Below are 13518 nucleotides of genomic sequence, written 5' to 3'. Positions count from 1 at the left end.
TGCTCCCCTCATTCCCACCAGTCTGTGTCCATTAAGTGGTGAGCCAGAGCCGGGTCAGTGCTAACACCTGTGTGACAACCCCAAGCACCCATCCTGTGTGCTGGGGTGCCCGGCGCACCCCGACATCACTGGGGTGGACGAGTGCACCTCCCTGCTTCACCGCCCTGTGCACATACACCTCCCTGGGCACACACACCCACATGCAGATGCCCTTTCCTCGTGCATCCACACCCCCGTAATGCAAAAACACCCCTTGTGCAAATGCAAACCCCTTGTGCAAGCACACATCCTACGTGCCAGGGCCCTCCCCTCGTGCAAACACGCTCCCCATACGAGCCCACACATGCAGGAGCACCCCAGGCCCCCGCAGCCGGCCCCAGCCCTGCCCAAGGATGTGCCAGTGGCTCCCTTGCCCCACTGATCCCTGCTCCCCACTCCTCTCCTCGGCCCCCCGAGGCACCCAGCACCTGGGCAGCACCCAGGGGTGCAGGGGGGCAGCCGGGGGTGCGGAGCAGCCGTCGGGGTGGCAGCCCATGAGTTACAGAGGGGGAGGCCTCAGGTGCTGCCTGGCCTCCGGCACGGCAGGACAAGGCTGGGCTACCGCTCACGTTCCCCAGAGCCGGACGGCCATGCCAGCAACAGCCCTGCCTCAGTTTCCCCATCCATTCCTGTTGATCCCCCCTCCCCAAGGCCTTTTCCTGGCAGGTTTTGCCAACCAACACTGTGCACATTTTGGGTGAGCACCGAGTCAGCACCCCAACCCCCCCCAGGGCTCCTGGCCCTGACCTGGCCACCCACCGGCCACCCTGTGTCCCCTCCACCCTGTGGCAGCAGTGACCCCTATGTCCACAGGTGCTGTCCTGCTCACAGTCCCAGCTTCTTGGTGTTTCTTTTTTTTTTTTTTTTTTTTTTGAGAATATTTGATGGTTTGGAAGTGAAATAATGTGAGTTGAGGAGGATTTGGGGACAGGGACACTCATGCGGGCAACAAACCGCCTTTACCTGGGCACTGGGTACCAGCCTGTCCCCAAACTGGTGTCAAGGCCACCTCCAGTGTTCGAACATGTGGAGAACTGCTGCCAAAATGCTCAGTTGCTGCCTTGGGTCATCAAAAAACCCCAATTTCCTTCCCAAGGAATCCATGGCAGGAGGAAGGCGTTGGAAGAGGTACTTGGGAAATGGTGTTTGATGAGTTTTTTTCCCTTGGGCAAAGTCATTTCAAGCCAACCCACACCCGCTCTGCTGCCACCTCGGCTCTGATGAATTTAATTTTGCTAAAAAGGAAAAAAATCGGAATGAAATTTCCTTTGAAAGCAGAGAAATGGCCCAGCCTGTGGGGCAGGAGGGCAGGCAGGGAGCCGGCATGAGGCTGCCCGCTGCAGGCTGCGTGTCTGTGATGCTGCTGGTGTGCGAGGCTGCAAGTGTGAGGCTGTGAGCGTGCAAGGCCCTGAGCACGCAAAGCTGGGAGCATGGGATGCTGTGAGTGTGCAGGGGCCCCGGTGTGCACGACCCCTGCGGCGCCCCCCCGCCTTGGAGGGGACAAGGACACCCCCCGCGCTGGACCCAGCACTGGCTGCACCCGACGCATTCCCCCTGCGCTGCTGCCCCGGCATCGCGGCCTGGGCTGGAAAAATCCCTTTCGACTTTGCTTTAGGGCTGAACCCCCTGGTGGAGGCTCTGCCTGAACCCCGCAGGCAGGGCACAGCTGCATTATTGACACCGGTGGCTGCGGGCAGCGCTCCTGCCCCATGCGTGGGAAATCAGGTCACCCTCCGCTTCCCTCATCCGCTGCCTCCCAGCAGCCCCCAAATCCCCTATCAGCATCCCTTTACAAAAAAAAAAAAAAAAATCCCACTTCCATCAGCCCTGCTTAAAACCACTAAAAAGGGGGATAAACCACCCAAATCCCCCCCCAGGCTACCCACTGGCGCCTGAGGACGAGCCCTTCCTTGCCAGGAGCTCTGCTTCATCTCCTGGGGTTCTGCTGCCGGTGAGCAGATAAACAAGCGCATCCATCACCGAGTGCATGAAGTCCTGGGGGGGCCGGGAGCAGCCCCCCAGGGTCGGGTCTTGCCCAGGCCTGGGGCGTTCGGCAGAGACGGTGGTTTGGTGAAGCCCCACTGGCCGCCCCAGCTTGGGGCCAGCAGCTCAGCTGGGTCCCTGCGTCACTAAAGGGGTTTTATCCATAATTAATTAAAAAATTGAGGTCAATGCAGCATATCATTTATTTATTCCAGGCAGGCCGAGATCAGGCAGCGTCGGGCAGAGCCCCAGGGATGGCGAACAGGGGGCTCACACCTCCCCGGGTACCCCAGGAGGGGAAAGGGAACCCTGGTGCAAGCAGGGATGGAGGAGCCCTGAGGGACAGGGGGCAGCAGGACCCCCGGAGTGATGGGGGGCGGGGGGGTCTCATCCCAGCCCTGCAGGTAGCTGCCGGAGGGATCCCAGGGCCGCAACCGTGCTTCCAATTAAAACCTCCCCCCGGTGTCAACTGCGGCAGCAAAGGGCTTCACGAGGTTCCCCCCGCCGCCCCCCCCCAAAAAAAAAGAGACCAAACAAGTCCCAGCTCCCCCTCTTAGTGCTTTGAATTTTTATTAAAACAAAGGAGAAAACCATTATTTCTTCTGAGTACAACAGTCCAGGGGAACAGGAAAGCGGCTGTGCCAGGCCACAGCCACCCGAATCGCAGCCACGTGTGGGGTGTCGATCCGAGGCAGCGCTGGTTTTAAATTAAAAGGGTTCAGGACACGATCCACTACACACCAAGCCCCGGGCTAACCCTCCGACTGACTCTGGTGTGGCTGTAGGTCAGCTGAGGTTGTGGGAGGGAGGAATTGGGCGTCTCGAGAGGATGTGGGGGATGCCCAAGGCAGCACCGGCTCCGTTAAAGGGTAAATCGCAGCTGGGAGGTTTTCCCCCGAGCAGAGGGCAGGGTTTGGGACGGAGACACGAAGGAAAGGTCAGGGCATCCCCGTTTCCCCGTGGCCACGGCCAGGGGGTTGGAGCTGTGAGCAAAGGCACCTTGTTAAGGCCAGGCAGGAGCAGGCAGACCCAGCACTCACCTGCCAGGACACAGAGCCCGGCGAGGAGCTGGGGGGTGGCCCACATTATATTCAGGGGTGCTGGACCTGGGCATGCAGCAAAAGCCCAGCCCTGAGCCCCCAGGGACACCCCCCCGGTCTCAAGCTGCCCAGGTTTGTCACAGTTTGCAGGAAAAAAAAAAAAAAGGTTTCATTTGGTTGGCACTAGCTGTTCGCCTGCTCCTTACCAGAAACGAGGAGGAGGATGAAACCTTCCTCCCCACGCCCTGCCCCTGCCTCCTCTCCCTGGCGAAGCCGCAGCCCTCACCCCCACAGCCCGAGGTCCCTGCAGCCGCTGCCTGCCCGCTGCCTGCCCGCCTGCCTTCCCGGGCGTGGGGAGAGCCGGCGCGACGGCCCCTGATTTACAGCACTCCACTAGGACATGCTCTGGGTGCCTAATGGGGCTCCCGGCACTGCCAGCACCGCTGGCACCCAGCTCAGCACCCCGCAGGACAGGGACGGCGCCCCGGCCAGGGGGGACCCTTCGGCACGCTCCTCCGCTGGCTGCTGGCCTGGGGGGCACGGCCACAGCCCCGACCCCGGCACTGGGGGAAATCCTGGAGGGCCAAGCCAAAAAACTATGCTAGAAAAATAAGAAAAAAGGCTGGAAAAAAAAAAAAAAACCAAAAAGAGGAGCAGGGAGGAGGATGAATGGACACTAAGCTAGAGAACATCACACAGTCCGTGGGCAGCCGGGCCTTGAGTCCATCGGTGTGCAGAGGCTGGCAGCACCCAGGGGGGGCCGGGGGGCAATGCCCGGCTCCCCAGCCCTGGTTGGGGCACACCGGTCCTGGGGGGAGGCTCCGGCTGGTGGGGGGGCCGGCCGGCAGGCAGCAGCGGTGCGGAGCAGCTGGTCGCTTCCTAGAGCTCCTCGAAGAAGGCCACACGGGACTTGGTGCTCTGTAGGGTGAGCTGCAAGAGAGCAGAGGGGGCGGCTGAAGGGGAATGGGGCTGACCCCCTCCTTCCCACAAGGCACCCAAACCGCAGCTTCACCCCCCGGGTGGGCACCGGGCTGAGCAGGAGGGAGCTGCTGCCTTTACCCCCTCCTGGCCGGCCCCTGCCCCTCTGAAAGTCCCAGGGAGGGCAGAAGCAGGGATGTGGCGCAGGCCTGCAGCAGCCGAGCCCCCAGCTGCAAGAAGCACGGCCCAAAGGCAAAGCGTGGGGCATGGGGAGGTGGGCTGGGCTGGGGGGAGCGGCGGCTCGCTGCTGCCCACATCACCTTCCCCCCGAGCAGAGGCTGCTGGGGGGTTCGATCAGCAGCGCCAGCGGGGCCACTGTGGGGTACGCAGGGGCCCGGAGCAAGGGTGCCAGTCCTGTGCCCTCAGCGTCCAGCGTGCTCCCGCCTCTCCTTGCCCTGCTGGGGGGGGCGGAACACACGGGGCTCTTGCAAAGCCGGTGGAGAAACAATCTCCATCAGCTGAGGACAGAGGGAGAACCACACTCATCTCTAAAGTCACAGCTTCCCCCAAGTCCCCAGGCCAGCCATGTCAACTGTGTCACCAACATGTCACCCGCTAGGGACCGTCTTCTGTCCCATGCTCATGTCCAACCCCAACCCACCTCCCTCCATGGGACGAGCCCACGTGCCCAGTTGGTCCGAGCAGCCACAATGCAGCTCGTCGCCCCCATCCCAGCACTGCGAGGGGCTGCTGCATCCCCCCGCCCCTGGACCTCATCCCAGACCAGCTCGCTCCATCCCGCAGCAGGATGGAGCCAGAGAGCCCTCGCCTGTGGGACTGCATCCTTGGAGCCAAGGCTCTGCAGGACTTGGAAACCCGGCCCAGAAAAGCTTTCTGCAGCGCTAGCGAGGTTATCCGAAAAATAATACCCCACGGAAGGACAGCGAGCCCATTTTCTAACTGGCCAAATGAGAGATGAAAGAAACACCCTCAGCGCCGAGGAAAAAATTGCAGTATTTACAGATAACCACCCAAAGGAGCATGGTGGGAGAAGTGCCACCTTCCAACCAGCTGCTGAAACACCGCAAGAGTTTGCCAAACCAGCCGGCTAATTGCAAAGGCTTCGTTTCAGCTGGGTTAAGCAGCGGTGCCTTCCGCCGGGGACGCCGGTTTTGCTGAAACAGGAATCCTAGGATCACGTTACAGTGAGTTAAGCCAAGCGCTTCCCCCTCCCTGCTTCCCCCCACGGCCTTTCCTCAGTAATTCCTTCACAGCTGTAATGCCATTCTGAAAAAATCTGTACTGCAGAGGAAATTTCTGCAGGAGTTTAATACTCTTTGCTGACAGCATCTCCTGGGCCAGGGCTGGCTCTCCTCCTCCTTAGTACCCCCCTGCTCCTCCAGCAGCCCCTCCAGAGCTGGACGGAGGGTGGATGTGACGGGTCAGGGGCTTTGAGTGCTATGGGCTGCTCTTTGCCTCTCCTTCAAGGCTGGAGAGGCAAAAAAAAAGGAGTGGGCTGCCCCAGCCTGCTGCCAGCCCCACTGATAGCCCCACTTTGGCTCCTCCAGCAGAAATCCTGCCTGTGATCCCAAGCAGACACCTGGCTGGGTCACAGGCCAGAGAATTTGGCATCTAAAACCTGAGTGGACATCTCGGTCTTTCCCTTTGAGCAGGGCCCTGCCTCCTGCTGCAGTGACCTGGCGCAAGAACAGGGACTGCTGCCCCTGGCAGAGAAGGGCGGTGGGTGAGGGGGTGTCAGGGGGCTGAGAGGGGTGGGTGAGGCTGAGTGGTCCCACGTGTCTGCCAGGGCTCACACCAGGGCCCCTGCGCCCACCACAGCCCAAAACGGGGCAGTTTTGCTTTCCCATTTCACCTCCGAGAGGCCAGACATCCCCGAGGAGGAACATTTACGTGCCAGCTTTCCACTTCCTAACACCCTGTCACTGAAGTCATCTCTTCTGCAGGTTGGATGGTGAATCAAAGCCCCTCAGCCCCTCCCCGGCCCACAGCAGTGCCGCTCCATTAAAGCACAACAAGGGGAGATGCCACCCAGGTCCCCCCCAGCCAACTCAGTGCTCCGATGGAGAAGAGAAAGGAGCCAGCTACAACCCCCGATGAGGTGGAGAGGGAAGATGTTTCCCCCAGGGTTGTAGGGAGATTAGTCTATTCTGCTCTCTGCCTTTAGCTACACACAGCTCTCTATTGAACCCCCACGTGCTTTCGCAGTCCTGGGGTACCTCAAAGCACGGCTCGGGCAGCAGCCTCTGTGCCCAAAGCTGCACCTTCCCGAGCAAATGCTGCTGCAGCGTTGGGGGAGCACGTGGAGGCAGAGCTCCGAGGGCATCCGGCACGGACACAGGGAGAAGGAAGAGATGCAGCCCAGCTCTTGAACCAGCAGCTTTCAGCCGTGACTTTCAAAAGCTCCCTGAGACGCTCAGTGTTGTTTTAACCTATCCAGGGAAACTGAGGCACGGGAAGAGCAGCCCAGCTGTGGGCACAAGGGGAGTGGGAGCCTTGATGAGATGGGGTCCCGCAGAGAGGTGCGAGTGCCGACGTCCCGAGAGGGCCATGCCTGGGGCTCGGTGGCACTCAGCAGCAGCCAGATTTTGTCACCTCAAAGGCAAAGACCACAGGGATTTCAGTGGTGACAGAGCAGGCACCTGCACTGTCCCCCTCGCTCCCACCATGCTGAGGCACCCCCCCATCTCTCATCACCCCCACGTTACACTCTGGCTATTTCTCAGAAAGCCAAAAGGCTTGTGCAGTGCTGGCGTCGGGGCAGGAGGATTTTTTCCCATTTAGGCTCCCCAAAGAGGAGCCTCTGGCTGTCTTTCTCCCCAGTAACCCGGAGGGCATCAGAAAAGCATCGCACGAGCGGGATATGGGCCCCGTTGGAGCATTTCTCATTAGCAGGAGCTGGGTTATTGCCAGGAGCTTGGCGGCGGCTTGGGCAAGGGAAGGGGCCAGCAACTTCAGGCTGCTCTGCCTCCACCGGCCCTGGAGCAAAGGCACCTCCGGCAGCTGGCGCTGGGACCTCCCGCCCCGGGAACCGGGGCTGCCCGGCCCCGCTCAGGCAGCTGCCTTCTCGCATCCGATTAGTCAGGCACATGAATAATCCAAGAGGAAATTAAGATTGCTCTCGACTGCACACTGACCCTCTACTACCCATGCTCTGCTTATGCCTGGAGGGAAAACTGCCCCCCCTCCTTTTTTCTTTCTTTTATTCTTGTTTTTCTTGTTGTTGAGCAATTGCAGGCAGGGCGCTTCTCACTCCCGTCGCAGGTGGGAGAGCTCTGCCACTGGCCGGTGTTGTGGCCTCGACAGCGAGCCTGGCATGGCTGCAGCCTAACAAAACCCGAGGGATGCGCTGGGGGGAGGCGCTGGAGGAAGACGGGTAGAGCCAAGGGAAGCCCCTCGGGGCAGCCTGAGTCATCTCCCCCAGCGCTGCGGGGGCACACGAGGTGCTGCAGCAGCCTGCGGTGGGGGGAGCCCTGCAGCGTGAGCCCCAGACAGCTCTCGGCAGGGAAATCCCACTCCCTCATGCAGGGGGCAACCGGTTTTGTTCTTTTCTGCAGCGGGACATAAAAGCGAGGAGCAGAGCAGCTGGGGAGGAGAGTGCTGCTCTGCCCTGGCCTCTCCACCATCTGCTGTGGGAAAGCCCTAAGGTGGCCTCCAGCACCCCTGCAAACTCCCCACACTCTCTGCCTCCCCTTTGCCCAACCAGGCAAAAAGAAATAAATATATATACCCATAACCGTAACGTTGTGCAGGCGAGGCAGAGTGATTAAGAGCGAGTTACATTCTTGCCAGTGCGGACAGGGGAAAAAAAAAATTGATTTACAAGCAGTATTATGATAATCTCCTTTCTGCAGGAGGGAGGGTGGGCTCCACAATGCACTACCAGAGCCATCAAAGAAAATTTAGAGAGAGAGAAGGAGTGCAATTAAGCTGCCAGAGCTCAAATGAATCAAGATATGAGAAAGGGAAGAGTCCCACTCCCTGCATTCCTACGCTGGGGTTCCTCTAAGCTCTGCTTTTACCCAGGGCTGCTGGACTGATTTGATTTAAGAAAAACAAACAAACAAAAGCAACCCAATAAGTCCTTCATAGCCAAATGCAGTTTAGAGCGGCTAACCCAATAACTGCAGGCACATAACTTCTGCTGGCTGGGCAAACTGAATAGAGAGAAACCGCCCGGGCTCTCTGCGAGCCCACGGGAGCCGGTGCCCTCCCCACACACTGGAGACAGGGCATGGGCAGGGAAAGGGGCTGCAAATGACATCAACCTTCCCCCATCCTCCCGGGACCCAAGGAACTAGGAGAGGTTTCAAATCGAACTTTTCCTTGCCGTTTCCTTGTTTACCCTGCAGCTTGGCCAGGCTGGCGGAGAGGGGCACCTGTGCCACTCCCAGCAGCATCACCTTGCCCCATGCAATGCCGGGGATGCTTTCTGGCTGCTGGCCGGGAGATCTATGGTCCCTGCTAAATCATTACCTGGTGCTGCATACAGTAAATCCTCCTTATCCCCTTTCCCTCCTCTGAATGTGTTTCTCCATCCCTGCTCACTTCCCCGACCCCACCGCACAGGTGGACCTTTCAATTCCCACATTTACTTTTGAAAGCAAAACCTTCCTATTTTTCCCTCCCCACCCCCCTTTCCAGTCCCCACCTCGTCATTTCTCTCTTACTCCCACGCTGTCGTTTATTCTCTCCCAAGCACAACTTTCCCCCGGCCTCCAACGCTTTGATGAGTGCGTTTAAAAGAGAGAAGATGATGCTCCATTTGAAGGAAATGCTTTTCAAAGGCTGCCACAAAAATAGCTGATAGGCCTGATGTTTCCTAGTTTCCTTTCACTCCTTGTAAACAAGGAAAGGAGGCTGCCGTGTCCCAGTTTAGCTGCCAGGGAGTTTCACTTCCCAGCTCCGAGGAGAACAAGGGCAGAAAAAAAAAAAAAAATGAACCTAGCAGGGACACAGCCTTGCACACACGGTTACGTGTGGGCAAGACCCACGTGGGATGTGCCTCCACCTCCTCCTGCACTCAGAAAATGTGTGTCCAGAGGCGTCTGGAGCCGCTCTGCTCACTGGGTATCTCCCGGCTCTCGCCTGCATCCAAGCCAGGTGCCAGGCAGCACAAAAAGCCAGCATCCTCAGTCGTCTTTTCCCTCTACCCTCACAGCTTCCGAGGGGATGGGGAACGCCGGTGCTGCTTCTCCTGGAAAGTCCCTCGCTGGTCGCGTGCCCGCTCTGCAGCACGCAGCCTTCCCCTCTCCTGGTGGGAGTGGATTATACAGTGATGCCACAGCAATGCTGCAGTTCTGCATGAGACTGAAGAGCACCTCACCCGTGTGCGGGCTGTCACAGTTTCCACAGGAAAGGATGGATGCACCTGTGTGCGGCTCAGCCTCCTCTGTACCACCCAGGCTGCCTCCTTTTGCCCTTCCCAGAGCAGAAGTGTTTCTTGTGCTGGTAGCCTCCCTCTGCAGGATGAAACTCCAGAGGCACAAGAACGTTCTTCCCTGAAATGGCCGTGGTTCTCCATCTCCCCAGCAAACCACTGGAGCAAAGCAGACCCATTTCAAGCAGGGGAGTCTGCAGGTCCCACAAGGGGAGAGGTGAGGAAGGAAGGCCCCAGGAAATGACAAAGAGACCCCACAAGATTTATTGAAGTCCTCGAGGGACATGTTTCAGTGATCCTTAGCAAGATGCTAGCCAGGCACAGCTGGGGAATGGGCAGAGGGAAGCCACCTGCCCCAGTACCAGCCTCCCAGAAACCTTATGCCTGTCCAGATGATTAAGTAGCCTCGTGACATTTGGTGGTAGCACAGCAGCTTTGTATCTGCATCACGAGAGACTCAGATGGCAGTGCCCATCACTAATTCACTGGTGCCCTTATACTGCCGTAGAGGACAGACCACAGTGTTTCCTGAAGGTGAGAGGAGTGAAGACAAGCCTGCAGAAGTGCTCTGCCTCACTCGCCCCTCCATGCTTGGCAGCCAGGAGCTGCTCACTGCCTAAACTTGAAGGGGACAATGCTGGGTCCGTAGGGACGGGGTAGAACATGACTGTTCATGGTCCAATAACAGAGGAAGCCCAGACTAGTCTACTGGTGATAAATAAGCAGATTTGAAGTAGCTTATCCAAATCTCAAGTGCCTCGATGATAGGAAAAAATCCTGTATCACCAGAGTTGAGGGCAACGCTGCACCGCAATTAGGATCAGCCAGGAGAGCAGCCAGCAAGAGCACGTCAGCAACAGCTCACCCCACCACCAATGTCCACGCAATCCACATGGGCACCAAAAGTGCTGGTCCCTAGGTGTGAGCTCGAGCACTGTGTCTGACAACAAACGGAGAGCCAGCCGAGAGCCTGGCGGGGAAAGGCCAAGCCTGTCCGCTGAAGGACCAGAGCACTGCTCAAGGACAAAGCCGCTTGTCTGGGAACAGGCATGGAGATTTGCTCCTTGCATGGATACTTCAAAGGGCTTAAATCACAGTAAATAAGCATGACTGTGCAAGAAGAAAGCAACTGGAATGAAAGACCCGATTGTGTTTTAGAGCAGCAGCCTGTCCTGGGAGCCTTCCTACACCAGAGGATGCGAGGAAGAAGTGGGTTTTTTCATCTTCTACTACAGCCTAAGCAGTACACCCTCCCGAAGCTGAGCCAGCTGGAGTCAGCAGCACCAGCCCACGGTGGAGAGCACTACGGAGAAGGGAAATCAGTTTCCAGATGAGGTGCTTCTGCTGTGCCCACAGAGCTCATAAAAAAGGATTAGCATGTTAACCACGTAATTAAACATGAAAAACTTAGCAGGCGTCTTCAAAGGCAGGCAACAAAACCCAGAGGTCACACTGCAGCACTTGCTGTGCATCTGGTTTAATTATGGGGGCTCCTCCCAGGCACCGAATCTCTCCCAGCTGCTGGATTAGTCTTTCCACAAACTGTCAGGGCTTCATTTCACTTCCTCATGCTGCAGCCACAAGTGGATTTCACCCCAATTTCACCTGCCACAGAGTTCCTCAAGCCAGCTGGGATGGGACAGCAGGTTTCAACCACAGTCAGCCTGCCCCAGAGACACATCCAAGGTGGCCCAGACTTGTAGGGTCGCCCCTTGTTTTAGCCTCTTTCCCAAGGAAATGCTTATCAATGTGAGCAGCCCGTCTTGGGAACACCTGCAGCCCCCCTGAAGAGTGGTTGGTGGCAGCCAGCCAGCACAAAACCCTAACTTGAGTGATTTACAGCTCTGCCTGCAGCCCTGAAAGGGCTGGTCCATTCAAAATGGCACAAACCTGTGCTGATCACTTCTGGGTACCAGCCAGGGGGAAGTCTGCATCTAAAGCATCCTCCTGCCTCTGCCAGAGTTCCAGACGTGATGAGAAAATGCTCCACCGTTGGCTGTGTGTGCCTGCTATGCCAGCAAGGCTGTGCAAGCCCTCAGAGTAACTTTTAATGAAAGCTTTTTCCAAAGGCACTCACCACCAGCTTTGGCACCCGCCTTCGTGAGCACTGCTACCACAGCATCCGTGCTGTTCCTTCCCTTAGCGCTACCACTCCAAACTCGCTAAACCCTGTGGGTGTGCAAGAACCATGGTCGAGGAAAGAGCAGAAAAGCCTCCCCAAACTCATCCTCCCAAAGGAGAGTCAACGCTCTGCACACACACAGCCTGCAGATTGAGGGCAAATCCTCAGAGGAAAGCAGGCTCTGGAAAGAAGAGAGATGGCATTAACGGAGCAGGAGTCACCGGCGTGCTGAAGGAGGCAGGGGACAGGCAGAGGCATCGCAGGCAGGAAGGAGAGTGGTGCTGACAGCCGGTGTCCCCAGGTGCAATGGTACCAACAGCACTACCTCCAGCACCACCCCCAGCTGCAGCCTGGCCCAGGAGGTACCTGCAGACACCGGCTGTCCTCAACCGTCTGCTTCACGTTCCCGTGACACTTCTCAAAGAGGCAGACGTGGGTAACGCGTCCACGTGCTGCTCTGCTCTGAGACGGAGGCGTGTGTTTTTAGTCTGTTAGACAGTTTTGGCAACAAAGAGTTGATGGGGTTTGTTTGTGGTTTTTTTTAAATCCTGAATTTCTTTCTACGGCAAACAAGGGGGAAGGTCCTGGTTTACTTCATTAAAGAAATCTTCAAAGGCCACCGTGCACCTCCAATAGATTCCCAGCCACCAGCAGCCAAGCAAAACCAGGCATGTTTAATTATTTAAGCATCTACGCCTGCGCTCCCCCACTGATGCTGCCAACTCAACTTTCTGCCAAGAAAAGACGCTTCCCAGCATGGAGGGTCAGGTGCAAAAACAAACGCAGAGACGCTGCGAATGCTACCGAGGGCATGGGAGCTGGGCAGGGCGGCTGCCTGCGACATGCTGCAGGGGTCACCGCGGGGACGGGCAGGGTGCTGTGCCATGGCCAGCCCCATCTCACCCCACTGCACCCCGCTGCCGGGCCTGAGGAGGGTTTTAGGGGTGGCAGCAAGGGGCGCTGGCTAGAGCGGTGCATATCGCAGGCAAGCTCATGCACGGGTTAGTATTACAGCCAGTGATCCCATCGTCCCACACAGAGTACCTTGGAATAACCTACTTTGAAGTCTCAAATGCAGATAGGTCTTCTGCCCTGGGCTTGAGGCTAAACCAGCAAAATAAAATGAACAACAAAAAAATAATCCTCTGTGATATGAGTAATGTCATTTGTTCAATCTGTACAGATTGCCTGGAGCACTGAAGTGATCAGCAGCTTCCAGGTGGGGCAGAGGGTTGGTATTATTTAAGTATCGCTAAACTGCTATCCCCTTTTCCATTTCCAGTGTCTTGCATTTTCCTTTCCATCACAACTGCAAAGACAAAAGCCCTCCTGACCTCCTGGAGGCATGAACAAAAGCAGTCTGTAATTTTATTCTGATGTGCTCCACTAATAGACTATTATTTAAAAACCTTTGCTCCTCCAGCTAGGATGCAGGAGCCAGGAAGCTTTGGTTCCCTCCTGAGGGGAAGGGACAAGACAAGACTCCAGCTTCAAAGTAACGAAGACTGACCGCACAGTCCCAATTACAGCAATGAGCTCTGACAGACATCGGAATGATTGCCCAGCCACCTTCTTTAACTGAGACAAATGGGACCATCAGCTCTCTATGAACTCGTCTCTGTCAGAAGTGAAAATTTAGCATTCTCCATTTCAACTGAGGATTCTAAGCACGGAGACAAAACCTACCAAAACCTATTGGGAGCAGAAATGTCTTCAGATTCTACGATGACAAAAGGGTCTCTGAAGATCTTTCTATTCTCTGCTCTGGAGGGACAGGAACCCGAATAGCTCAGGGCCAGCATGGGGAAACCAGGAAGTGAGACCACTAGATAAACTTTCCTGCCCTAATTCAGTGATCATAAACTCCCAGCCATGAAAGTTACCGTGAACCGGTATTTTCAAATCCTTTCAGACATAACTCTCACCAGGAGCAGTACATTTGTTTTTAAAACCTGGAGTTGCTACCACAGCCTGCACCCCATGCCATACAGGAGTCCTTCACCAAGATAGCTGCTAGC

The 13518-nt window shown here is 57.0% G+C and overlaps 1 protein-coding gene across 5 annotated transcripts in view; it reads right to left on the bottom strand.

The window, feature by feature from the left end:
• Positions 1-2574: 2574 nt before the first annotated feature.
• Positions 2575-13518, bottom strand: part of NF2 (NF2, moesin-ezrin-radixin like (MERLIN) tumor suppressor) — a 48934-nt gene continuing 37990 nt past the window's right edge. For 2 of the 5 annotated variants that reach the window (XM_074920887.1, XM_074920889.1), the window contains exons 16-17: positions 12560-12604; positions 2575-3992 (exon numbers count right to left, since the gene is read on the bottom strand). In XM_074920887.1, the coding sequence (XP_074776988.1) occupies positions 12569-12604 (36 nt within the window). In that variant the 3' untranslated portion in view covers positions 2575-3992; positions 12560-12568. Of the gene's footprint in view, positions 3993-12491; positions 12605-13000; positions 13006-13518 lie in introns of those variants that run through there. The other 3 variants (XM_074920888.1, XM_074920885.1, XM_074920886.1) reach the window with 3 other exon arrangements.

The sequence above is a fragment of the Athene noctua genome, chromosome 17 (assembly GCF_965140245.1).
Source record: "Athene noctua chromosome 17, bAthNoc1.hap1.1, whole genome shotgun sequence".
NCBI classification, from domain to species: domain Eukaryota; kingdom Metazoa; phylum Chordata; class Aves; order Strigiformes; family Strigidae; genus Athene; species Athene noctua.
The sequence above is the reverse complement of the archived record's forward strand: the minus strand, read 5'-3'. Positions and strand labels throughout refer to the sequence as shown.